The sequence below is a fragment of the Phacochoerus africanus genome, chromosome 5 (genome assembly GCF_016906955.1).
Source record: "Phacochoerus africanus isolate WHEZ1 chromosome 5, ROS_Pafr_v1, whole genome shotgun sequence".
NCBI classification, from domain to species: domain Eukaryota; kingdom Metazoa; phylum Chordata; class Mammalia; order Artiodactyla; family Suidae; genus Phacochoerus; species Phacochoerus africanus.
The window spans coordinates 45,996,555-46,021,136 of record NC_062548.1 but is presented as its reverse complement, the minus strand read 5'-3'; the positions used below and the strand labels follow the sequence as shown (position 1 = coordinate 46,021,136).

General features: G+C 63.0%; 4 protein-coding genes and 1 long non-coding RNA gene across 24 annotated transcripts; 3 read left to right on the top strand and 2 right to left on the bottom strand.

Annotated features, from left to right (window-relative positions):
* The first annotated feature begins 1,860 nt into the window (after positions 1-1,860).
* ANTKMT (adenine nucleotide translocase lysine methyltransferase) lies at positions 1,861-4,120 on the top strand. Of its 4 annotated transcripts, none has more exons than XM_047781051.1 (5): positions 1,861-2,571; positions 3,114-3,218; positions 3,331-3,432; positions 3,686-3,736; positions 3,869-4,120. In XM_047781051.1, exons 1-5 carry the CDS (start codon positions 1,876-1,878, stop codon positions 4,088-4,090), a joined length of 1,176 nt encoding a protein of 391 aa, XP_047637007.1. In that variant the 5' UTR covers positions 1,861-1,875; the 3' UTR covers positions 4,091-4,120. The 4 variants fall into 4 exon arrangements, with proteins under 4 accessions (XP_047637007.1, XP_047637006.1, XP_047637008.1 ...); XM_047781050.1 differs by having other exon boundaries at positions 3,331-3,471; XM_047781052.1 differs by having other exon boundaries at positions 2,523-2,885; positions 3,331-3,471.
* Positions 4,117-8,235, bottom strand: CCDC78 (coiled-coil domain containing 78). 7 transcript variants are annotated; one of them, XR_007135024.1, is made up of 13 exons: positions 7,787-8,232; positions 7,433-7,552; positions 7,269-7,355; positions 6,904-7,056; positions 6,753-6,809; positions 6,566-6,624; positions 6,383-6,461; positions 6,167-6,295; positions 5,779-5,966; positions 5,345-5,536; positions 4,624-4,690; positions 4,449-4,545; positions 4,117-4,342 (listed from the first exon to the last, which is right to left on the bottom strand). XR_007135024.1 is itself a non-coding variant. In XM_047781043.1 (13 exons), exons 1-13 carry the CDS (start codon positions 7,844-7,846, stop codon positions 4,231-4,233), a joined length of 1,404 nt encoding a protein of 467 aa, XP_047636999.1. In that variant the 5' UTR covers positions 7,847-8,226; the 3' UTR covers positions 4,117-4,230. The 7 variants fall into 7 exon arrangements, 6 of the variants coding, with proteins under 6 accessions (XP_047636999.1, XP_047637000.1, XP_047637002.1 ...); XM_047781043.1 differs by having other exon boundaries at positions 4,449-4,549; positions 7,787-8,226; XM_047781044.1 differs by having other exon boundaries at positions 4,449-4,549; positions 5,345-5,518; positions 7,787-8,222.
* Positions 8,236-8,396: 161 nt separating this feature from the next.
* Positions 8,397-11,804, top strand: HAGHL (hydroxyacylglutathione hydrolase like). Of its 3 annotated transcripts, none has more exons than XM_047781055.1 (9): positions 8,397-8,489; positions 8,864-9,047; positions 9,827-9,891; positions 9,981-10,098; positions 10,176-10,284; positions 10,360-10,463; positions 10,640-10,741; positions 11,048-11,127; positions 11,443-11,804. In XM_047781055.1, the coding sequence occupies exons 2-9, from the start codon at positions 8,943-8,945 to the stop codon at positions 11,609-11,611; spliced, it is 852 nt and encodes a 283-aa protein (XP_047637011.1). In that variant the 5' UTR covers positions 8,397-8,489; positions 8,864-8,942; the 3' UTR covers positions 11,612-11,804. The 3 variants fall into 3 exon arrangements, with proteins under 3 accessions (XP_047637011.1, XP_047637012.1, XP_047637010.1); XM_047781056.1 differs by having other exon boundaries at positions 8,406-8,489; positions 8,776-9,047; positions 10,643-10,741; XM_047781054.1 differs by having other exon boundaries at positions 8,408-8,489; positions 8,776-9,047.
* A 24-nt stretch (positions 11,805-11,828) lies between these two features.
* Positions 11,829-19,163, bottom strand: CIAO3 (cytosolic iron-sulfur assembly component 3). 3 transcript variants are annotated; one of them, XM_047781040.1, is made up of 11 exons: positions 19,063-19,163; positions 18,046-18,141; positions 16,261-16,404; positions 15,824-15,956; positions 15,026-15,160; positions 14,665-14,783; positions 14,407-14,536; positions 13,976-14,048; positions 13,399-13,536; positions 12,817-13,041; positions 11,829-12,727 (listed from the first exon to the last, which is right to left on the bottom strand). In XM_047781040.1, the coding sequence occupies exons 1-11, from the start codon at positions 19,126-19,128 to the stop codon at positions 12,415-12,417; spliced, it is 1,572 nt and encodes a 523-aa protein (XP_047636996.1). In that variant the 5' UTR covers positions 19,129-19,163; the 3' UTR covers positions 11,829-12,414. The 3 variants fall into 3 exon arrangements, with proteins under 3 accessions (XP_047636996.1, XP_047636997.1, XP_047636998.1); XM_047781041.1 differs by having other exon boundaries at positions 12,817-12,974; XM_047781042.1 differs by lacking the exons at positions 11,829-12,727; positions 12,817-13,041 and adding an exon at positions 13,099-13,273.
* LOC125127671 (uncharacterized) lies at positions 12,648-23,474 on the top strand. Of its 7 annotated transcripts, none has more exons than XR_007135028.1 (8): positions 12,648-12,769; positions 13,404-13,475; positions 13,776-13,914; positions 14,035-14,261; positions 18,129-19,626; positions 21,648-21,764; positions 21,903-22,081; positions 22,465-23,474. It is a non-coding gene; the product is annotated as an uncharacterized LOC125127671 (long non-coding RNA). The 7 variants fall into 7 exon arrangements; XR_007135026.1 differs by lacking the exon at positions 12,648-12,769 and having other exon boundaries at positions 13,185-13,475; positions 18,129-19,089; positions 19,398-19,626; XR_007135029.1 differs by lacking the exon at positions 12,648-12,769 and having other exon boundaries at positions 13,185-13,475; positions 18,840-19,626.
* The last annotated feature ends 1,108 nt before the right edge of the window (positions 23,475-24,582 follow it).

Here is a 24,582-nt window from a genome sequence, read left to right as displayed (position 1 = left end):
GCCTCTGACTTTCCTGTGCCACCTGCCTCACCCCCCTCACCCCCCGCCACCCTCGGAGAAGAATGGGCCCCTCTGCCCCCAGGCCCCTGCCATGTGCCCAGCATCCCGACATCTGTGGGGGTCTCTCCTGCGGGGTCCTGTTTGTTTCCTGCTTCCCGGGGGGCAGGGGACACAGTGAGGCCTCCAAGGACCGCCCCCACCTTCCTCCTCAGCCTCAGACACACAAAGGGCCAGTGAGTTCTGGTCAAGGCTGCCAGCCCCGAGGCTAAAAGGATCCAGGATGGCTGTGGATGCCAGACTACCAAACCCGGAACGAGCAGACTCTGCTGAGCTGGCCCCACAGCTCCTGGGAAAGGGCCATGGCGCAAGTCTGGGGGACGCTAGAGCTGAGTCCCAGAAATAGCTGAATTAGCTTCTCATCTCCACCTGGCAGCCCTCGCTGGGGAAGGAGCATCTTTCAGGTGGGATCTGAGGCTGAGAGAGGAACAAGTCTGGGCAGGACCCCCCTCCAGTGGGGGCGTTTCCGTGGGATGGGCTGTCTGCAGATGCATTTGCGTGGGGGACCCCTCCTTTCACCTGGACCGGCCACCTGCAGTGGGGGGCTGGTGAGTGTTGTGGGCGGGAGCAGTCACCCTGCATGGCAGGCTCCCCTGGGTTCCTCCCACCTGCTGTGTTCCTTGTTCTCACCTCCGCAAGCTCAAGCTCGCAACCCTGGATTGCTCAGGGCTCAGGCACGAGACCTCTCTTCTCCGTGGCCGTTCTGACATCCCCTCATCAGAGCTGGGCCAGCCTCCTGGCTCTAAGTACTGCCAAGGTGCCAACGGCCCCACAGACCTCTCTCCTGGACTGCAGACCCTTATACCCCTGCCCCCCAGAGCACCTTAGTAAAGACCAGAGGAGGAGGTGAGAGTGCTCTCCTGTCCCCCATCTCCAGAGGTTTGCATTTTCTAGGCAGGCCCCAGGGCCTCTCCTCCAGAGCTGACAAGCACCTCATTCTTGACTCCTGTCCTGCTTCTCTGGCCAGCTCCCCACAACTTCTTGTGTGGACAGAGGCCCATGGCCACACCCAGCGGTCACCGTGGACTGCCCGTGGGACCACCTGTCCATGAAAATATGGGGCAGTTGCTCCAGGGTTGGCTGGACACTGGCCTCTCACTACCTGCCCTTTAAGGAGCAGGAAGGGCAGAGGTGGGTGTGGCCAACAGGGCCAGGAGCTTCACAACAGCCCCAGGGGAAGGATGTAGGCTAGGGCTATGGGAGCAGGTGCCTGTGGGGTACGTGCTCATGCCCACTGCCCAGAGGCAAGGGGCAGAGTATGGACGTGAAGGTGAGGGCCTTGTGGGTGTGCCCACTGGGGAGTCTGGGTTATTCAGTCAGCCAGCATTTACTGAGTTTCTTGGGGTACCGTGTGCTGCTCTAGGCGCCAGGAGTAATTTGAGGAACAGAAGAGATTAGAATGCGATGCTGTAAGCACTCCCCCGGCCGTAGTAGAGCCCAGTGACAGCCAGGAAGGAGGCCAGAGGTTCTGAGATGGGGCAGGGGGCAGCCCTCCTCCTCTCTGGGGCACTGGGTTTTCCTGCCTTTAATGGCTGGAGGCAGCTGGGGCCAAGTGCGGGCAGGCATGTGCAGCAGCCCGCTCTTGGGGGTGGGAGCACTAATCTGCAGGCCCACATTGTCTGAAGTGGCCTCTGTCCCCGTTGGCACTCCTGAAAATGCCTGAGGAGCCAGGCAAGGGCCTCTGTGCAATCAAGTCTCTGCCAGTCAAGGCTGTTTGGCCTCAGGATGGAGGAGGTCCTGCCTCTGTCCCCCCACTTGCCTCCCCCATTCCCAGGCTTTGCCAGGTCATCTCCAGGAACTCCATCTTGTGGGTGTGTGATGTCTTTATCTAGAAGGTGGTCTCTCCAGCTCCTGGGGCTTTTCCTCCCATCCCCATGGCTGGGCCAGCTGCCAGAGGGCCCCTCACATCCGGCTCCTCTCCCATCTCAGACAGTCAACATCTGTCTTCTCGGTTCTGCTAAATACCTCCTGCTCGACTCCCACCGCCCCCGCCCTCGCAGACCCCAGCGCAGCTTGCGTTTCCTGCTAAACGCCCTTAGCCGTGGGAGGGTCCTGGTGGCCTCCCCGGCAACTGTTCCTGGGCTTGGCTGGCTGGCTGGCTATCACCCCGGAGAGTCCTTCACCCCCTGGCTGACCGCCGCCGGTGGGCTCCAGCCTCATCGCACGTGCCTCCACTGCCAAGCAGCGGGATCCGCAGCCCCGCTTCCCTCGGGCGTCTCCCCGAGGTGGGATGTGCGGCCCAGGGGTCCACGGCGCCCAGGACAGGCCCGCAGCAACCATCTGCGCAGTGGGCCAACGCGGCTCAGTGCCGCGGACTACCGGCAGCCCGCCTTGCCGCCCGAACCCGCGAGGGCCGACCCTGACCCCAGGGATCCGCGGCCCGGAACCTGCAAGACGGGGTCTCGACCTGAGCGGAGCAGAACGCGAACGGACCCGCGGCGCAGGCTCCGCCGGCCGCTTCCGGCGTCTGGCCACGAAGCCTCCCCGCCTCTTCCGGCGTCGGAGCCCTGGCCGGTGGGCGCTGGGTTGCGAGAAGGGGCGTGGTACTGGCCGGGGGCCGCAGGGAGGGCGGGCCCTTCCAGCTCTGGGCCGCGCGGCCTGAGGGTCTCGGACCTGAGTGGAGGAGGGCCCTTTGGGGGGCCACTCCGAGCCGCCCTCGCGCAGCTATGGAGGAGGACCACCCGGCCGAGGCGCTGACCGAGCTGTGCGAGCGGCAGCCGAGCGCGTTGGAGCTGCTACAGGTGGCTGCGGGCTCGGGCCTGGCCGCCTACGCGGTGTGGGCGCTGCTACTGCAGCCGGGCTTCCGCCGTGTGCCGCTGCGGCTGCAGGTTCGGGGCCGAGGGGCGTGGTGGGTCAGGACCAGCCGCTGGCCAGGCGGGGCCTAGATTGTGGCGCTGAGCCCTGGCGTCGGGGTCGGGTGCTGCTGCTCAAGGGCCGGCCAGGCTGTGGGTTACCTGCTTCAGGTGGGGGCCGACCGCCCGCTCTAAGCAAAAGGAAGCCCAGGAGGCAGGGCCCCCACCCCCTTCCCTCACAGCTCCGCTCGTTTCCTTGCCCAGGTGCCCTATGTCGGCGCGAGTGCCAGGCAGGTGGAGCATGTATTGTCGTTGCTGCGAGGCCGTTCTGGAAAGATGGTGGACCTGGGCTCTGGCGATGGCAGGATTGTAAGGACCGTATGCGTTGGGGGGAGGGGCGCGTCTTTGCTGGGTCCCCCCCCCCCCCCCCGTGAGCGCCCCTCACCACATCTTGGTCCTGACCCTCGCTCTCTGCCCACAGGTGCTGGCTGCCCACAAGTGTGGTCTCCGCCCAGCTGTGGGCTATGAGTTGAACCCGTGGCTGGTGAGGCTGGCGTGGCTGCATGCCTGGAGGGCAGGCTGTGTGAGTAATGTCTCCTACCGCCGTGAAAACTTCTGGAAGGTAACCCAGGGAGTCCTGGACCCCCCACATCTCACCCCTGATTGCCATGCTCCCAGTTCTGGCTTGGCCACCCTGCCGACAGTGCCAAGTGCCTTTGCCACCTGGGCAGGCTGGAGGGAGCTGGGACTTGGAAGCTGCAGTGACCCTTTGCGCACTAGAGCTCTTTCCCTGCTGGGGTCCTGTTCCCTGCTGCGGTGACTTTCTCTTCCTGCAGGTGAGCCTGAGGGACTGCTACAACGTGTCTGTGTTCCTGGCTCCTAGCGTGGTAGGTCTGGGGTTCGCCAGCCCCCATGGGTGACCAGGTCATCCCCCGTGTAGGTGCTGGGTGTGGAGGAGCTGAGTAGGGGCCCCTGTGTTCCACCCTGCCCACCCCACCCCTTCCTGCTCTCTCCCACAGCTCCCACTGCTGGAGGACAAGCTGCAGGCAGAGTTGCCTGTGGGAGCCCGAGTCGTGTCCGGGCGCTTCCCCCTCCCCACCTGGCAACCTGTGGCGGTGGTGGGTGAGGGTCTGGACCGCGTCTGGGCCTATGATGTCCACAGGGGCGGGCCGGCCGGGCCGGCCGTCCCAGGACCCAGTTCCGCCTCCGTACCTGGAGCCCCCAGTTCTCAGGCTGACTGACCGGACACAATAAAGACGCAGTGGGCTCCACCCGGATTCTTGTTGGGGGAGGGCCAGGGGGATGGTCTCGCAAAGAGAAGCTGCGAGGAGGCTCCGTGCTGGCTGTGGAGAGTTCTGCTCCAAGTTTATCTGATGACCAGCTAGCGGCTGTGAGTCCTTGGTCGCTGGGGCTTGGCTGGAGGTGTGGCCCCCCCTTTCCCGGTGTCTCCTGGCCCTACCAGCTTCCTCAGCCTCAGGATCTCCTGTGTGTACCTGCTCACAGAAGCCAGGCTTAGTCACCTGCTTGGCTGTGGACAAGCCCTACAGCCTGGGACCGAAGTTCACGTGTCATACTCAGCCCACTTTCCCTAGAGCCCACCTGCCCAGGTGCTGGTCCACATACTCCTGTAGCTCAGAAAGTTGTTCCTCAGCCATCGTGGCCCGGACTAGCAGCTGTGCCCGCTCCCGCTCCAGCTCTGCCTGGCACAGGGAAACAGAAGCCCTGAGTCGGGCACCATGCGAGGAGGGGTCTCTGGCCAGGGCTTGTCTACTACCTGGGTGCCATGGGAGAAGTCCTGTAGTTTCTGGTGGATCTGGGCCCAGGATGCAGCTTCCAAGCCCCTGTGGGGGGAGGGGAGAGGTGGGCATGAGAGCTGGTATCAACCCAGGCGCTGGCTCGTGATCCTGTTCCAAGTCAGGGCACCGAGGTCCTTGCCATGCCTGTTGGGAGGGAGTTGGGGGCAGCATGGATCTGCCTTTCTACTGCAGACTGTCTGGGCCTTGGCGCCATCTGTGTGTGGGGGGCCCACGGGCCACTCGAGGGCAGCCAAGCAGCAAGGCCAGCCTAAACGGGCCTCAGTGTCTGAGAGGATACTTATGGGGGGACTTCCCCCATGTTGGGGGTTTGTCTCCCCAAACCCTGGGAGGTGGGCTTGTGCCAGCTTCTACCCAGTGCACAGTTGGGGCCATGAAGGCCTAGAGGAAAAGGATGTGACAGTCACCAGGCAGCCTGCTCCTGCCTTGTCCTGGGGCCAGGCTCTCTACCAGCCATCCCCCCGTGGGTCTGGACCTCAGGGTCTCTCCCTGCCCCTCCCCTGCAAGGCCAGCCCCTCTCACTCCAGGCATTTGGCTTTCCTGCGGTTGTCAGTGTCTCCTAAGCAGACTGAGCCTGGAGAACACACGGGCCACCTCATTCACTGTGGCTACACCCCACCCAGCAGTTAATTTACATGACAGATGAATGGGTTCCTCCAGCACCCAGGTCAGGGTACTCACCGTGGCTCCAGCCTGCTCCCCTGGGTGGCTTCCCTGGGTCCCTTCTGTGGGAATGAGAGCAGCGTCGCCAGTCTGCTGGGCTGTACAGGCTTTGTGGTAGGGAGTCTCGGTTGCTGAACGAGGAGGTTGCTCAGAGGCCCTGGGGTTGGGGCTTTGCTGAGCCTGGGATGGGTCCTGTGGTAAGGTGCGGGGCTGCAGGGAGGGGTCACCTGGGCCCGGAGCGTCCAGAGCTGCATCTCCAGCCTAGCCTCGACCTTCTCAGAGCAGCTGGAGTTGCTGACTGTGTGCAGGGGCAGTGGCTCCAGGCCTGAGCTGGCTGCCTTGGGGGTCTCAGGTGCCCCATCGGGGTCCGCCATCACCTGCTGCACACTGCGTCCCACACCAGGTCACATGGGGCCATCCCACCCAGATGCCCATCTCAGGGAGAGGCCCACCTGTGTGCAGCTAGCAGCTCCTCATGCCTCTGGCTCAGATCTGCCAGGCACTTGCGGTAGGTGCGAGCAGCCCGGGCCAGCTGTTGCTCACGACTGTGGTGTGCCACCCGGATGTCCTCCAGAGTGGTCTCCAGGAATGTCCGAAGGGCTGTGACCGCCGCCGTTGGGCCTGCACCGTCTGCACACTCCTGGCAGGGACAGGATGGGCGGGGCTGGGAAGGTAGGACTTGGTTGGGTCCCCGTCTCTCTCCAGGTTTGTGCTGGGCAGCCATTCCTCTCCCACGAGGCAGAGTCTCCCTGCAGTGCCCTAGCACACCCAGACCAGGCTTGGGCTCCCCAGGACCCAGAGGTCTCCCACCCCCACAGGGCCAGCCTGCCCGGTGCTCACAGCCACGGCGGCTCGCGCGCGATGCTGCAGTCGGATGGCGTACTCCTCATTTAGCTTCTTGAGCTGCAGTTGCAGCTGGGCGTTCTCTGCCTCAGCCTGGTGGAGTTGGCCCCGGCAGGCAGACAGCACCTGGGGGTGGAGGTGACCCTGAACCTGGGTTCTGCACGGTGGACCTTTGCTGAGCCAGATCCCAAAGGAGGTTGGGGTGGGCCTCACCATGGCACATGCAGTCAGTTGCTGCCCGGCTGTCCTGGCCTCCTCCCGGGCTCCCTGCAGCTGCTGGCCCAGGGCTGCCCTGCAGACGTGGGTGTGAGGGACCCAGGTTGACGCCCCCTGTCCCTTGAGAACAGCTCCTGGGCCTTGTTGGGCCCTCCCCGTCCAAGGTGGGACCACACTCACACGCACGTCTCCAGCGCCTGCTGCCGAGCCCTGTGCTGTTCCAGCACCCGCTCTGCTCCCTACAGTGTGGGGTACACAAGGGCTGGCTGGCTGAGACCCCGAGCTTTGGGGCCCCGGCGCTGCCCCACCCCACTCTGGACTGGGAGAAACTTCAGCAGATGCCCGGGCTTGGTGGTGGCACACTCACGCTGTCCCCCAGCTTCTGCTGTTCATTCTCAGGGGTCAGGAAGTCCTTGGGCTGTGCCTGCACAGGAGAGCTGGCCTCAGCCCCACTCTGCCTTTTCTTGGCTCCTGTTTAGCTTCCACCCAGCCAGGCCCTCTGTGCACTCATGAATAACCTGGAGTCTGCGCTGGTCAGAGTGTCCCTGCCCCCAGGCCTTGTGCCCAAGCTCCTGTCCCAGTGCCTGATAGTGTCCCAGGTCAGCTTTTACTGGGGCTGCCTGCTCTCCATGCAGCTCGAGCTGCAGCACTCGGCTCTCCAGCCGCAGGACCTGTAGGGTGGTCAGGAGCCTGGTCACCCGGGGCAGGTCATCACCATCTGGGCATCTACAGGGACGCACAACACATACAGGACAGGCGGGGACTCCCACTGCATGAGTGTGCACACCCATATGGCCACCCCTCCCATCACACTGCTGGTCCTAGGTATGCACCCTGCCCCATGCCCTCAGGCTGGCACAGGTGGGCATGTGGCGGTGCCCACCTCACTCCTCAGCTCGAAGATTTCAGCCTCATGCTGCTCCTGCAAGTGATGGGTTCTGATCTGCAGGTCCACCACCTCCTTGCAGACCTATGGGTGACCAGGATGAGAGGGGGTGCCTGTGGGTGCCCTCCCTCCTGCCAGCACACCAGCGCCCCCACACCCACCTGCAGCCGCTGCTCCTCACTCAGCTCTAGATCTGAGGGAAGTCCGGTCTCAAGGTTGGTGGCCCAGGTTGGGGTACACCCAGGGACTCCTGGCAGCCATTCCTCAGCCCTTGGCAGAACCTAGGGAGGTACCACCACCCATCTGGCCACTGCATCTCAGCTCTGGGCTGTGGCCTCCACTACCTTGAAGCCAGTAGCCATCCCCCCGCCCCCCCGACACAGCCTGGCAGTGCTGTGGCAGGCCCTCCCATAGCCAGGCTCAGGTCCAGGCTGTGAGGACCTACAGCCCTCCTGGCCTTAGAGGACAAGGGGAACCGCTGGCTCCAGAAGCAGCAGCGACCTCAGAGGACTCACATTCTTAATGGCTTGAGGTGGGGCCTCTGGCCTGGGGCCTGGGGCTGCCAGGTGTTCCATAAGCAAAGGGGACTCCCGCCTGCCTCAACCCAGTGCCACCTCGCCTACTGGCCTGTTTCTGCAACACAGTGGCTCCTGTTGCTAAGGTCTCTGTTGATCCCAGGAGACTCTCAGGGCTCCACCCACAAGGGCAGGTGGGGCAATTCAGTGGCTGGGGAGGTGGCCCAAACTCTCAGCTCCTTTCCCATTTGGCGACCCAGTCTTTCTGACTTCCTTTCCTGGGAAATGTACATGCCAACCTCTGCACTTATTCAGGGCGCAGGTGGAACCAGGAGTGCACAGAAGGGCCCAGCTGGGGAGGTGAGGCACCGCTCCCCGCCACCCCAGCGTGACAGGAGTGGGCCCACGCGTCCCAAATCCGGGACCGGGAGCACCAGGAAGGCTTCGCGGAGGAAGCACCGCAGTGCCCGGCGCGGCGGGCGGGACGTGCGCGCTGACTCCCGCGCACGCGCGCTCCCTGCGCCGTGCTCGGGTTCCCTCTGTGCGCAGGTTCCGGGCGGGCGACGCTGGGGCGCGGGCCCGTTGGCGGCGGCCAGGCTGAGTGGCGCGCCCCGTCCAGGCTCCGTGACCGGCGCCCGAGGCCTGCCTCGGTCCGGCTGTCCTTCGGGCTGTGGGCGCGACCGGCGGGCGCGGCCTGTGGCGGGTGAGTGGGCGGCGGGCAGAAAGAGGAGGCCCCGCAGCGCTGCGGCGGGAGAGGGCGGGCGGCTCTGAGGGGCGGGCTCTAGCGAGCGGGCTGGTCGGGGCCGCGCGGCGGCGGCGGCGTTGGCGGCGGCGGGGGGCGGGGGCGCCTGGGGGGCGGGGCCTGGGAAGCAGGTGGGTCCTATCCAGGGCCGCGGCCCGGCTGGGGGCGGAGCCGGGGGTCGGTGGGCGGGGCGCGCGGCGGGGGGCGGTGTTCTTCTGCTTCGTCTTGGAGCGTGGGCTTCCACCAGGGTCCTCCGGGAAGGTCGGCAGTGGGAGCGGAGCTTCTGTCCTGGTTCCTACTGTGGTGTGTGTGGAGCTGACCCCGTCTGTGCACAGTCTTGCCAAGGGTCTGGAGAGGGTAGCCCCACCCTGAGGAAGGGGCTCAGGAGGAGCCGGGTGGCGGAACTCTGCCACCATGAAGGTCAAAGTCATCCCAGTGCTTGAAGACAACTACATGTACCTGGTCATCGAGGAGCACACGCGGGAGGCCTTGGCCGTGGACGTGGCTGTGCCCAAAAGGGTGAGGGGAGGCTTTGAGTGGCGGGACCACCACCTAAGGGCCTGGGCATCTTAGGCTGCCACTGCCAGTCCATGCTCCCTTGACCACACTGCTGGGGGCAGACCCCTTCCTCTGTTCTCTGACCTCTGGTTATTTGTCGTTTCTTTTTTTTTTTTTGCTGGCCGGGCCTGTGGCCTGTGGATGTTCACAGCCCAGGGATCTAATCCCCGCCACAGCCTTGATCTGAGCCCCAGAAGTGACAACGCCGGATCCTCACCAGGGAACTCCTGTTTAATGGTTTTTGTTTTGTTTTGTTTTGTTTTGTCTTTTGTCTCTTTAGGGCCTCACTCACGGCATATGGAGGTTCCCAAGCTAGGGATCTAATTGGAGCTGTTGCTGCCACAGCCACAGCAACACCAGATCCGAGCCACGTCTGTGACCTACATCACAGCTCATGGCAACACCAGATCCTTAACCCACAGAGCGAGGCCAGGGATCAAACCCGCAACCTCATGGTCCCTGATTGGATTTGTTTCTGCTGCACCAGGACGGGAACTCCCTGTTTATAGTTTCTTGATTATCTTAGATCTTTTCTAAGAGGAGAACTGTCTTTAGCCTCCCCTTTTCTCTTTGTCTAATGCCCAACTTTTCTGTATGCTCGTTCCTGGGTGCTGTCTGCCAGCTTTCCCCTACCCCCAGCCCCATCCTGGCCTGCCCGTGGCGCTGGCACCCAGGCCTGGTGCCTGAATACAGGCAGCCACCTGGACGGTCTGGATCACCCTGACTCCGGTCCCTTTCAGCTGCTGGAGATCGTGGGCCGGGAGGGGGTGTCACTGACCACCGTGCTGACCACCCACCACCACTGGTGAGTGCCACCGGGGACAGGCTGGGGCAGGAGGGTGTCACGCCTACCCCACCCCGACCCTTCCCGATTCTGCCTCTACCCATCTGCAGGGACCACGCTCGTGGCAACGCAGAGCTGGCAAGGCTGCTGCCTGGGCTGGAGGTGCTGGGCGCGGATGAACGTATCTGTGCGCTGACCCGCAGGCTGGTGCATGGCGAGGAGCTGCAGGTGAGCACGCCCCCAGGAGTGGTGGGGAGAGCGCCTGGGCCCAGCTGCCTCACAGCCCAGCTGCTTCTCTGCCACAGTTTGGTGCCATCCACGTGCGCTGCCTCCTGACACCTGGCCACACCTCCGGCCACATGAGTTACTTTCTGTGGGAAGACGAGTGTCCAGACCCCCCCGCCGTGTTCTCAGGTACTCGCTGTCCGTGCCCACCCACCCCACCTCCCCCTGCCCTATCCGCCTTCTCTGACCCACCCAACTCCCCAGGGGATGCACTGTCAGTGGCCGGCTGCGGCTCACGCCTGGAGAGCACAGCTCAGCTGATGTACCAGAGCTTGGTGGAGACCTTGGGCACACTGCCCGCTGAGACAGTGAGCAGCCCGACCCTTCCCCACTTGCGCGGCCTGGCGTCCCACACGACTGGTGGGCTCGGCACCTGCCTCGTGCCAGGATGTGGCATGACTGCTTGCCAGCTGCGAGTGGGGAGCCGCCCGGCCAGCGGGGTGAGCAGCTCGGCCTGCGCGCTCCACGTGCCTCTCTTCTCCAGAAGGTGTTCTGTGGGCACGAGCACACGGTGGGCAACCTCGAGTTTGCGCAAAAAGTGGAGCCTTGCAACGACCACGTGAAGGCCAAGCTGTCGTGGGCCAAGGTGCGGCCACTCCCCCCTTCTCCGGGGCAGGCTGGAGGGTGGGGCAGCCCCGGGACCAGGATGGCATCGCGAGGACCGTCCACTGCCACTGGCCTGAGTCACCAGAGCTGCCTTGGCCTTGGGTGTCCTGCCAGCCGGGGATTCCACTGGTGAGGGGGCGGCTTGGTGGCCTCGGATGGGGAGCTGGGCAGCCTACAGGCCTGGCCCACGAGTGCCTGCCCTCAGGGTCTAGGCTCAAGCCCCCCGGGTTGGGGGTGACCTGGAGCTGTCAGACAAGGCTGTGACAAGGTCTCGTGGTCATTCCAGAAGAGGGATGAGGACGATGTGCCCACAGTGCCATCCACCCTGGGCGAGGAATGTCTTTACAACCCTTTTCTGCGGGTGGCGTGAGTACTGGCCAGCGGCCTGGGCCCTCCCGCGGGCAGGCTGGGAAGCACACAGTGAGGCCTGGGCCAGCGCGCCTCGGGAGGACCTGTGCCCTCCCCAGGGGCTGCGCTGCTGAACAGGCTGGCATGGGGCTGGCTGTTGTCCTTTGGGCTCTCCTGGCAGGCATTTGGACACTGAGGGAGATGTCGGGGGACTGGTTATTATTTAAATGCTGCTCTTGAAGGCCCTCTGGCTGCGGCGGCTCTGTCTCCACCACCAGGTCTAGCTTGCCCAGCAGTTCCCCGAGAGCCCCACGGCACCCCGTCTCCCTGCAGAGAGGAGCCCGTGCGCAAGTTCACAGGGAAGGTGGCCCCAGCCGAAGTCCTACAAGTGCTGTGCAGGGAGCGACTGAGCTTCGAGCGGGCGGCGGAGCCGCTGCAGCCGCAGGCCCGGGCGCTGCTCGCGCTGCAGTGGGGGCTCCTGAGTGCGCCGCGACAGAAGTGAGCTCTGCGTGGCCCCCGTGCCCCTCCTCCCTTGACCCACAGGAGGGTCGCGCCCTCCTCAGCCCGGCCCGGCCTGGGCGGGTGGACACCCAGGCCCCTCTCTGGGCCACAGTGAGCGCCAAGACCCGGGTGTTTGGGAAGCAGCCTAGTGGCTCCCGAGCTTTGAATAAAGCTTTGAAAAGCCTCTTTTCTGACGCGGGAAGACACTCTTGGAGAAAGACCATTTGAGGGGTCCTTTTACTGGAGGTGAGCTTCCCCAGGACAGGCCTGGAACCCGCCTGCCCTCCCCCTGCTCCTATAAGTGGGGCTCCAGCCATGAATAGGACCTGGTGGACAGACTCCTGAAGCCTGGTCCCTTCAGAGCCTGCTTCCCACCTGGACTCAGCCCCCCACAAATGCAGCTACATCAACCCCCTGGCCTGGGTGGAGGGGACGCTCCCCCCCGCCACCCAGTGGGCTCATGGGCCAGTGCCCTCTGCGGCTCTGCTGTGAGCTTGGCCAGCTGGCACCTTGTTTCTGCCACCGCCGTCACATAGCAGCTTCAGACTCTAGAAGGGGGGGATGAGGAACCCCCTTTTGCTCTGCCTTAAGTTCCCCACAGGTCTAGTGGAAGCCCTCACAGCTTAGCTGTCACAACCAGGAGGAGCCAGAGCACCAGCCTTGGCTCTGGGCCCAAGGAGAGGTTCTGGAAGTCTGTGGAACCTCCGGGCCCTATAGCGCGGAGACCAGGTGAGCGGAGGCTGGTCGTCTTTGCGGGCCGGGAGCCTGGAGTCCCCTTTCTCCACAGGTCCGTGTTCCTGCAGCTCAGCCAGCATCTTGCGGGTGTGTCCTGGGGCCGCGGGTGTGGCTCCCCTGGACCCCACGCGCCTTCCTGGGCGTCACCACTTGATGTTGAGGCTGGAGCCAGCCTTCTCCACCGCATGGTAGCTTGTGTGCAGCAGCTGGCTGGCCCGCTCCGAGCCCTCGCCCTGTAGCCAGCACCTGTACAACTCCTGGACCCCGGGCGTGTCCTCCGGCGCCTGTGTCCTGACCATGGTGTACAGCCTCTCCACCTGCTGGAGCAGCTCCCTGCCAGGCGTGTCGGGGGCCTTGAGCTGGCCTCCGCCATTCAGGCAGCCTGCAGCAAAGATGGCCGGGCCGGAGTGCCGTTACGGCGAGGGTACTGGCACTTTGGGTCCCGGGGGGGCCCCCACCACCTGCACCTACCGGCAGGGCAGGCCATGACCTCCACATAATGGTATGGGCAACGCCCTCGCTTGAGCTTCTGCACCAGGTTTTGGATGTTGCGGAAGCCGTAGGCTGCAGCAAAGTGCAGCAGGACCTGGCCCTCCCGCTCCAGAGTCACCTCCTGGAGGTCCTTGTTCCTGAGGGGACGCAAAGCGGGCTGTCCTTGTGGCGTGCCCAGGCTCCCTCCTAGGTGGGGCATGGTGCCTGGGGACGGGAGAAAGCTCTCTTCTGCGAGCTGGGCAGGGGGCCGCCGCCCCAGTCTCAGTTTGCTGGTGTGTAGAATGGGAGCTTCTTCTCAAGGTCAGACCCAAAGGTCTGGCCCCCCTCCCCCAGCCCTGGAAAGGGGCCTCGAGGAGGGACAGAGCCTGTGCCAGGAGCACCGTCCTGCTGCCAGAGGCCTCTGGGTTGCTGTGCTGTGGGCAGCGGACCCCAACTCCTATGATGAGGAGACCAGTGACAGGGGAGCACTGGCCCCTTCATGTGAGGCAGGGGTGGGGTGGGGGCATCTCCCGCCTGGTGCCCCCTGTGCTGCCGTGCCCTGAGCCCCTGCCCTCCACTGACCTCAGGGGTCTGTAGGTGACCTCGGTGACGTGGATTCCAAAGAGCTCCCGGGCCGCGTAGCGGAACACGTGCTCCAGGTAGCCCCCTGAGCCTCCACCCCGATGGCTGGTGGGCTCCTGGTCGGACACAGTGCTGCACCTGCAGAGGGGCACAGCCTCAGGCCGTCTGCTGCGGCTTCTGGGTCACCTGTCTCACGTTGAGAGCATTTGCTTTCTAAGGGGAAGGGGAGTCGCAGACCCCAGGGACTTTGTGGGGGTGTCAGGAGTAGGCTTGTGGGGGAAAGGCCTGTCTCTTCGGTCACATCACCTGTTCTGGGAGCTCAGACCTGTAAGCAGTTGGGGTCACAACTCTGGGGACCATTGGTCCCTTGTCCACAGCCCGTCTCGTGAACTCAGCCGTCTCTGGGCACCGAGACAGACCATGGGGCAGATACAGGACCCGCCAGAAGGAAGCCGTGGCACAGGAGAGGGAGGACAGTGCCCCCCCCCCGAACAGCGTCCCTTGTGCGGCCCCGAGGTGGGGGCACCCTGACACTGGACAAGCATCCTGCCCTCCGCTGCCGTGGGTGACGACGTACAGACTGTCCAGGGGAGCCGGCTCCAGCGCGGACAGCGAGACCCCTTCTTCTTCCAGCAGCTTGAGGACCTCTCCTGCGACGAGAGCACAGCACGGATGCCCATCGGCTGAGCTTCGGGCAAAACAGAGTCCCCCCAAGAGCACCCACGGTGACCTGAGGGGCTGGACGTCCACCCCGGCTGGAGGCGCCTGCACCTCCGCAGGCCGCCGCCCCAACCCTGGATGCGCCCGGAGACACAGCACCCGGCGTCCCTGGAGGGCCACCTCCCCCGCTGCCTGGCTCCCAGGTGGGTGTACATTTCTCCGTCTTTTAAGCATCTGGGAGCCTCTGTGAGGCTGCCCCACTTACAGGCAGGGTGACCAATGAGAGTTCGAGGGAGTGTGCTGGGTTTTGAACCGGGGACCCGGCGCCAGGGGCTCAGGGTCTGTCACCTGTTGTGATGACACAATCCACGTCGCGTGTCTGGTGCTCCTGGCTGAAGAAGTCGGGTCTGGAGGCTTCCAGCTTCTTGTCGTGACAGGGCATCACTGCCACGTGGTAGATCTTGTCGGGGGTCAGATGCTGTGTGGGGAACACGGCAGCGAAGGGGCCATTGGGCTGAGGCCGGGTTGACAGCACGGTTCTGCTGGGGGCTCCGGGACCGCGGCCGTCTTGGCCCACTTTAGACCCAGCTACCACGTTCCCGTTACCTGCTGCTGCGCAAAGAAGTCCTTGACCAGGGCGCCCATGACCTGCTGCGGGGACCGGGCGGTGCTGATGTGCGGGAGGAGGGCGTGCCCGTGGGTCTTCTCGGCGTAGCAGATCCAGCCTGAGGCCGACACGGAGGGAGCGAGTGGGGCAGTGACGTGACCCTCCGGAGGGGACCAGCTTCAAAGAGTCAGGGCCCCCCAGACAACGTGCCCACTGCTGTCACCGGCACCCGCCTCAAGCGTCCCTGTGATCCCCCCTCCGGGAAGTGCGCCGACGCCGGGGGACTCTCTGGCAGCTCCCCCACCCCCAGCACCGGCGCCCCCGTCCGGCCGCCGACCTCGGCCTGCAGCGACCACACACCTGGACAGGCGGACGTGAGCACGGGCAGGGCCTGCTGGGAGCCGGCCTGTCCTCGGAATCGCCGCACGAACTCTCGCTGGCTCTCAAGGAGGCTGAAGTTCCTCGAGAAGGCGGTGTCAAACACGTAGTGTGCCCCTGGAAGGCAGGCGGCCACCTCACCCCCAGGAAGGGCAGCCAGAGCGCCAGGCACTGCCAGCTGCCCCAGGAGGAGACACACGCTCCACGGCTTCCATCCTCTGAGCTTGGTGGCTGCCTGGGAGCAGGCAGCCCCCTGCCTAGCGCCAGTCACAGCCTCCCTCGCCGGGGCTCACCCCGAGTCTTCCCAGCCACCCCCCAGCATGCAGCGGCCACCAAAGCTGGTCTGAGCCAGAACCCAGCTCAGGCCTGGGCGGTGCTCATTGGTGGTGGGGATGTGAAGTCAATACAGAGAGTGGCTGGGAGTTCCCATCGTGGCGCAGTGGTTAACGAATCCGACTGGGAACCATGAGGTTGTGGGTTCGATCCCTGGCCTCGCTCAGTGGGTTAAGGATCCGGTGTTGCCCTGAGCTGTGCTGTAGGTCACAGATGCGGCTCGGATCCCGCGTTGCTGTGTCTCTGGCATAGGCCGGTGGCTGTGGCTCCGATTGGACCCCTAGCCTGGGACTCTCCGTATGCCGTGGGAGTGGCCCTAGAAAAGGCAAAAAAAAAAAAATGCAGAGAGTGGCTGGACTCCAGACACGGGAAGCGCAGCAGCAGAATCCAAACGGCCTTCTCCTAGAAGGCCCGAGCCCCCGCCCGCGCCCGAGCTGGACCGCCTACCTATGCTTTTAAAGAACGCAGTGAGCTGCCTGGCAGTGTCTGTGGGGTTCAGCTGAAACCTCACAGCCAGCGACGCTCGGGACTGGGGTGAGACCGAGATGACAACCAGCCTCTGCTGACCAGGCACTGCCGTCTGCGAAACAAGGGACAAGATGCTCGCTGCGTGTTCCGCACAGGCTCCCGGTGGGCCCGAGCTGGTGCGGCCAGGCCCTGACTGCGTCGTGCACGCGGGACTCGGGGTTCAGGGCGAGCAGCTCGGTGTCGAGACACTGACAATGGTGACTCACGGAGGTCCCACGGATGAGACCTGAACGTGCCAGGAGCCACCAGGTGACACAGGACAAGCAGCACCAAGATGAGCTGCCTTGACAACATGAGTGGGGCCGCTGGGCCGACGTGGGGTTAGAGCGGCATCCTCAAGACCACCCACGGCTCACCTTATTGGCGTCTAGAACCTTCCGCAGCTCCTCGTGGCTCTGCTGAGTGATGAGCACGGTCTCCGCCGAGGTGACACAGCCGCTGCACGCCAGGCAGTCATCCAGCGAGATCTTGGCCTTCTCCAGCTTCCTCGTCCCTCCGTCCTGGAAGCACGAGAAGCCGGGACCCCGAGGCCCCTTGGCGTGAGGACACGGAGCTCTCAGGGTGATGGGACCCACAGGAAACCTTTATCCTCTGGCTCACAGCAGCGACAACCAACATGCTAGGTGGCTGGCTTTACACGCCAGGAGTTATCGGAAAATATTTCTCACGGAAACACCGCTACACACTCTAGGTTTTCCCCGTGGCACCAAAGTCGAACCGGTACGGACGTGGCTGGCCCAGCCGATCGGATCAAAGAGGCGTGCTGCCCGCGAGGGGTGGGAGACAGGTGTTAAATCTGCAGAGGCAGCTGACACATCACAGAAGTCCTGATGGCTGTTGGTCCCCAAGCTGCACTCATGGGGCTGTGGGGACAAGGAAATGCCACCGGCCAGGCCCTCGAAGATGGAAGAGCAAAGCAAGGGTGCAGATGAAGGAAGAAAGGACAGAAGGACAAGGAGCGGGGCAGAGGAAGGCGACGGCGGGCGCCTGCGCCCCAGGCCCCAGCGCTGGCAGTGGAGAAGCAGCAGAGACATGTGGGCCCATCCCAGACTCCGCAGACAGGCGCTCCCGCCGTGGCGCAGTGGAAACGAATCCAACTAGCATCCGCGAGGACTCAGGTTCGATCCCTGGCCTCTCTCACTGGGTTAAGGATCCGGCGTTGCCGTGAGCTGGGGTGTGGGTCGCAGATGAGGCTGGGATCTGGTGTTGCTGTGGCTCTGGTGTGGAGACCAGCAGCTGTAGCTCCAATTACACCCCTAGCCTGGGAACCTCCATATGCCTCGGGTGTGGCCATAAAAAAACAAAAGATTGCCAGGCAGTCCCCAGCCTCTTCGGAGATGCAGCTGATCCCAGTGGGGCCCCTTCATCCCCTCTGCCCACACAGAAGTGGTCTGGCCAGGTACGCTTCAGGACCCAGAAGGTGACCAGGGCGCTGAAGAGACCAGAACTCCCTTCCGGTCCAGCTCACTAGGCCTCACTTGGCCCCAAAGCTACCGTTTTCCAAGTCCAGGCGGCCTGAAGGCCAGGCTGTGATGCTGTGCTGACCAGGAGGCCGCTGTGCTTTTAGCTTCTCTCCCCTTTAAGCCCAGCAGCTCTGGGCTGCCCCTGGCGTGCTGCTGGGTCACTCTCCTAGACCCGACGCAATGCGCCTGGATCTGGGAACGCGGGATCCCGCTGCCTGGCCCCACCGTGAGCCATCCTGTGTCCCCTCCCCTGTGTGGGGGCGGGGTGTCCCTGGGCCTGTGTGCCTGGCGCCTGCCATCCATAGACATTCTCGAGGGTCCAGATGGCACACAATCGGGGTACACGTCGGCACTGCTGACGTCTGAAAACCTTTAAAGGCGTGAGAGAACAGGTGGTCTGGACCTGGAGACCTCACACAGAGCTCGGAGAGAGAGAACGGGACATGGGGACATCTCTGCCAAAAGAGCTTCCTCTGCAGAACCAATCAAACTCTGTGTTCAGCCTCTGTGGCCCCCTCACCGCCCCAGGCTTCCCTCCCTGCTCTCCCAGCCTCCCCAGCTGTCAGTGAATCTGACCAGTGAGAAAGAACTGTCCAGGTATAGGAGGCCCATGGTCCCTGCACTTGTCGCTGGACAGAGCAGTGAGATGTGTGTCAGGTCAGCCGAGCTGGAACCTACCGCATTGACTTGGAAGTAATTCCCATCATCTTCGATGTAGATCTTGGCCCCGCCGCTTCCCAGCTTCTTATCCACCTTCACAGGCTTGATGCAGTCCTGTACCAGTAAGAGACCCCAAAGACCGGCCTGAGTGCACGGAGGCATGGGAAGAGGGCCGACCCGATGGCCACACCGCTGCCTGGGATGAAGGCTCTGCCCCAATTCCTGTCTTCCTGCTGCAGCCGCCGAATTAGCGCTATGGCTGCTTACCCTACTCCCACCAGTCCAGTCACCCTGCCTGCCGGGTTCCTCGGCAGGTCACCGTAGATGGAGGAAGTGCGATGGGGGCCTGCACGCTAACCTGTCTGCAGACACCAACCCTGACCCTGACCCTTCCTCAGCAAAAACGGATGCGTGGCACCGCCCAGAGGGCCACTGGCTGCTGAGAGCAAGCCAAGGGTGGGCAGGAATGCTCTGCTTGGAGATCACCTGCCCTCCCAGTTCCCGGAAAAAGGCTCCCTTCTCTCCCCAACTCCTTGAGTTCTGTCTCTCTCATCACTGGGAGAACCTCACTGGCCTCACCTTCCCAAAGAGGGCCAGCCCCAGAGCGCCTTAGCAGGCCTGTCCGAGCTCCCCCCTGCCGCTGGTTGGAACCAGCCGCACCCGCTCCTTCTCAGGGGACTCCTCGGCCCTCTGGAGGCCTGGTCCTGCGCGGCTGGTGGCATCGATAAGCGGGGACACCCCATGAGGGCGGCCGGCTATCAAGCACAGCTGCCCTGTGCCTTTGGCGGCAAGCTCTAGCTTCCTCCCCGAAGGTGACACCGACGACCACCACCGCGGTGACTCCAGAGGGCCACCACCTCCGCCCTTGCAGTGTTCACACGCAAGTAACCGGCCAGAGAAGGTCAGCAGGGTCTTCCGGGCCCTGAGCTGGGTGGCACCGGCTGCCGTGCCCGCCCGGGAAAAGGACGCGATCGCCCCTGGGCTGTGCGGCCCCGCGGCCCCGATCCCGAGTTCCCCGCTGCCCGGCCCGCCCACCTGAGACGGCGCGATGAAGTCGTCCAGGTCCGTCAGCTGCACGGCCCCGCTGAAGGGCGACGCCATGGCGCCACACTGCCGTCGGGTCACCGCGCGCAGGCGTCGCCAAACGCTGCAAAAACGGCGAGGCGGTTCCGCCACGCTGCCGGAAAGCGCCCGCCAGGCGCAGGCGCGAATGGCCTAGTGGCAGGCGCGCGCCCCCTTCTGGGGGGCCTGGGCATCTTACTCCGCGCCGGCGGAGGAGCTGCGCGGTAAGGGGGGGGCCTCCGTCGCGGTTCCAGACTCACCTGCCAGGCAGGTGTGCAGCCCACCCGCCCCCTCCTTCTCCGCCCTAGGATTTTGCAGAGGCAGCAGACTTGCTTTATTTGGTTCTGGACGCAGCCCAAGAACGTAGAAGAGCGCTTGGCACGCAGGAGTGCGCGACTTCTGTAGAAAGAGGAAAATGAGAATGACTCGGATGGGCCGTCTTTCTTCCCGATGCTGCAGCTCAGTGCAGAGCCTTGGGGTTCTAGGAGGGAGCTCGCGGTTATTTTGGAGACCAGCTTGAGAAAACTTCATTTCCCTGTGAGTTTTGTTTGTTTTTGTTTGTTTGTTTTGTTTTTGTCTTTTTGCCATTTTCTTGGGCCGCTCACACAGCATATGGAGGTTCCCAGGCTAGGGGTCGAATCTGAGCTGTAGCCACCGGCCTACGCCAGAGCCACAGCAACGCGGGATCTGAGCCGCGTCTGCAACCTTCACCACAGCTCACGGCAACGCCGGATCGTTAACCCACTGAGCAAGGGCAGGGACCGAACCCGCAACCTCATGGTTCCTAGTCGGATTCGTTAACCACTGCGCCACGATGGGAACTCCTCCCTGTGAGTTTTATGACACAGGTTCTGACGCAGGACCTTTGCTGGCTAGACTCGGTATATGCTTTTTTTTTTTTTTTTTTTTGGTCTTTTTCTAGGGCGGCACCCGCGGCATATGGAGGTTCCCAGGCTAGGGGTCTAATCAGAGCTGTAGCTGCTGGCCTATGCCGTGGCCACAGGAGCTTGGGATCTGAGCTGCGTCTGCGACTTACACCGCAGGTAGCAGTAATGCCAGATCCTTAACCCACTGAGCAAGACCAGGGATCAAACCTGCAATCTCATGGTTCCTAGTCCAATTTGTTAACCACTGATCCATGATACGAACTCCAACATTTAATGACCATTTTTTATGGAAGCTTTCCAGAAAACTCCAGTGGTCGATTCTGGCACAGCCCCAGGCCCTACCTGTACCCCGGCCTGACGGTGTCCTGGCAGGCTCAACTCCAGAACATTCGCTGAGCATAATGTCACGTTTGGGGAGAGGGGTCCCTTCCAGCCTGTGCTCTTCTTGGGGTTATTGTCCTGAGGTAGGCTCCACCTGGCAACTCACAACCTGCCTGTGGGTTAACTGGGGTCCAGGGGCCTGGGGCACTGCCTCCTGCAGCACCTCCCAGGACAGGACCCTCCTTCTCAGTAGTGAGAGGAGCTTGCCCCAGGGGCTTCCAGGCCCCCGCATCCTCAACCCTAGCAGTGTCTGATGAAGGTCTGGGACATGATGCCTGAAACCTCAACAGTCTTGCTCATAAACAGACAAAATGCAAAATAAACACAGCTTCGTTGAAACACCCCGGGGGAAGTTTACAAGAAATGTGTGAGAAGAGTAAGTGCTGTTAGGGTCAGTTAGGCCGGGGCGATGGGTAGGGTTTATAGCAGAGGGACCTCTGGCTGAGGCTGGGGGACAAAGGCTGGTTCTTCTCACGCTGGAGGGAGGTTAGCTGTTTAGATGTGCAGGGCAGTTTCCACCTTTGGCTAGAATCCGTGGAGCAAAGGGGGGGCGAGTCGAAGATGGAAACAGGTCGAAGGCCCATCAGCTGATGTGCTTAAAGGAACGTGGCCCCACCCGGGCCACGGACGGCCACGCAGCTGCAGGAGGATGAAGCACTAACCCGCTGTAACCTAGACGGACCTTGACGCTGGGCTCAGGGAGGGAGCCAGACACAGCACCGTTCGTGTGACTCTGCTTTTGTGAAAAGTGGGAAACAGGCAAATCCGTGGGAAAGGAGAGTAGATCAGAGGCCTCGGGAAGAGGGTTTCAGTTTGGGATGATGAAAACATTTTGGAGGAGTTCCCATTGTGGTGCAGGGTAAACGCAGCCGACAAGGAACCATGAGGTTGCAGCTTCAATCTCTGGCCTCGTTCAGTGGGTTAAGGATCCAGCGTTGCCGTGAGCTGTGGGGTAGGTCGCAGATGCAGCGTGAATTCCGAGTGGCTACGGCATAGACTGTGGCTGTAGCTCCTATTTGACCCCTAGCCTGGGAACCTCCATATGCCACGGGTGCGGCTGTCAAAAGACCAAAAAAAAAGAAACCCACTGTTAATGTAACACCGAGTCATATGCTTAAACATAGTTACAGTGGCAAACTTGGTTATGTGTATTTGAACAAAATAATGCAGCACGTTATCACATTGCAAACTCAATAATGTGATATGTTAAAAACTCTTGAGTTGTGGACTTTCACTGGGCAAATTGTGTGGTGTGTGAATTTACTTGTTTGTTTTCGGCTCTACCCACAGCAAGTGGAAGTTGCTGGGCCGCTTCCTGGGAGGGAAGCTACATGGCATTTCGGCCTGTGCTGCAGCTGGGGTGGCAATGCTGGATCCTCAACCTGCTGCACCACGAGGAAACTTCCGGTATGTGAATTTATGTCTCAGTAAAACTATTGGGAAAAAAAAAAACAAAACGAAGGGGGCTGGAGCCTGCCACTCAGACTAGCCGCCCCAAGGAGACCCTCAGAGACTCAGGCGGTAAGTACACCCTGGTCTGCCCAGTTGCAGGCCGTCGTTCCAGTGCCCTTGTGGGAGTGCCGGGGTGACTGCCAGAGCGTTTCTGGTTTAAAACCATCTCAGCGGGGGAAGTTCCCATTGCGGCTCAGCCATATCCATGAAGACTCGGGGTCCACTGGCCTGGCTCAGTGGGTTAAGGATCCGGCTTTGCCGTGAGCTGTGCGGTAGGTTGCAGACACAGCTTGGATTTGGATCTGGTGTTGCCTTGTCTGTGGCCTAGGCGGGCAGCTGCAGCTCTCATTCAGCTTGGGAACCTCCGTGTGCCTCAGATGCGGCCCTAAAAAGAAAAAAAGACGTCTGAGCAGGAGGTTTCTCTCTCACACACACACACACACACACACACACACACACACACACACCCCACGCCCCGCCCCGCCCCGCCCCAGCTGAGGGCAGGCCTTCTTCTGCCTGCTGTGGGTGGAGCCAGGAGCGGGGACTTCTCAGCCCCTCGAGGGTCTTTTACTGACTCACAGCCACGTCCCTAGAGACCTCGGCTCTTGTGCCAACCTCACACCTCACCGCCGCCACCTGCTCTCACGTTTTGCAGGTGGTTTCATCATTGTCCTTACCGGCCCATGCGCAGCGCAGAGTCTACACACGCGGGGGACCGAGAGGGCCGGGGGAGGCCATGGCGCGGGGCCAAGGCCCGGAGGCCAGGCCGGTCAGCCCGTGCAGCTGCCCTGACGCTGGGGCCGGTGGGCCCCCCTTTCTCTGAACTGGAGCAGGCGCCCTCCCGGCCTCTGCTCTGGACGTGCCCACAGTGGACCATGCCCATCGCCCTCCGATGGGAGTAGGGGGGCTTTCTCCTGAGGTGTGACAAGCTGCTGGCCCTCCGGCAGCTTGGCCTGAGTGCCACCCTGTCAGGAGTCGGACCCCTGTTGTTGTCGTGCGGCTGCTGGAGCAGAACCGCGGCCGGAGGCTTAAAGCAGCAGAAGCGATTCTCATGTGGTTCTGGGGGCTGGAAGGCTGCAATCGCGGTGTGAGCAGCCCCGCGGCCCCTCCAAGGGCTTCTTGCCTCCTCCAGCCTCTGGGGGCACCAGGCGTCCCTGAGCTGGGCCAGGTCCCTGCGGGCTCCACGGTCCCGTGGCTCCTGTGTGTCTTCTTCCCTCTCTCATCCCATAAGGATGCAGCCTTGGATTTAGGACTGCCCTGATCCAGAACGCTCTTCTCGGGAGAGCTGTAGCTTCATGACACCTGCAAAGACTCTTTTTCCAAGTGAGGTGCCTCCCACTCGAAAAACATCTGGGGCTTCATCAGGGAGTCTCCCGCAGGACAAGTCCGATTTTTTGTGAGACTCTTGGGGGTCCCAGGACAGCTGAACAACGGGGCGTGTCTCACCAGGCGGTAGCCCCCCACCCCCAGGGCCTGGCCAGCCCTCAGGGGACCAGTGGGATGGAGGGGCCGCCCGAGCCGAGGACCGCCAGCCCAGGGCTGGGCCAGCAGCTGTGTGTCCGAGGCGGACAGCCTGTGTGCGGAGGGAATGAAGTGACCCCGGGTGGGGACGAGTAGCAGGTATTTTACCGTTTCCAAAATAAATTGAAGGTTTTCTTAAATACACTCTCAGGACATTTACTGCGTCATCTTTGGGGTGAACTTTATCATGGATGAAGGCTCCTCAAGAGATGGGGCATAAGCAGGGCTGCTCGTGGCTGGATGTAGGAGCAGGTGTGTCCAGAGTGCAGCTCACACGGTCAGGGTCCCCTTGGTCCATAGGACCCACCTAGTCACCCCCGTTGGCATGGGGTCGGGGGGCCCCTGCTGCTGCCCCGGCTCTGGTCCCTGGTATTAAGTTTGGGGTCCCAGGAGCCGCCGGATGGGAGGAGTGGGGACCCTGCTGGGTCGCAAGCCCCACTGTCATGTGGACCTGGGGACATGAGTCCCAGGGGCCGAGTGGGTCGCACCTTCTGAGACCACCCCGTGCCTTTTATAAACCGGGGACCACACTTGGTGGTGTGAGTGGCTGACTAGGGGTCTTCTTACGAGCTGAGGGTCTTCACCCTCGGGGGCTCTGGGAAGATCAGCCCAGGTGTCTGCTGGTCCTGGGGGCCCTTTGAAAGCGAGGGGCACCCCTGGGCTGAGCGGCGCTGTATCTGTTGGCGGGAATTCCCGCGGGCAATGGGCACGTCATTAGCGGCATCACCGACACCAGGCGCTGTCCCGCTGGGGCGCCACAGCTTGTCAACAGGTGTGAACCCAGCCCCAGCCCTGGGAGGCCCTGCGCACGATGCAATTAGCGGCTAATGAGGGGCCTGTGTGACCTGCTCGGAGCCAGGGCCTGGCCCGAGAGGAGGGGGCTCGGGGAGCGCACGCGGCCCTGCAGGGGCCCCCGCTGCTCCTGCCCCGTGGGGTTGCCGGGAGAACTGAGCACACAAGGACCTCGTCGTGCGCTGGCGATGCTCCAGGCCTCGGGAGGGCAGGTGGGCTGTGCACATCCACAGGCAGGGAGGGCTGGCCCCTCCACCAGCTGACCAGGTGCCGGGCACAGCCCCACGCTCGGCCACGGGGCCACTGGGCTTTGGGCCTGGGGAGCACAGCCAGGCCCCTGGCCTGCGCTCAGAAGACAAGTGCCGGTCGCTGAGCTGGCCTGCGTGGCGCGACTCCCTGGGACCTTTACGAAACCATCACCTTGGCCCGTCCCGATGGCAGGTTTGCATCTGGCCTGTGC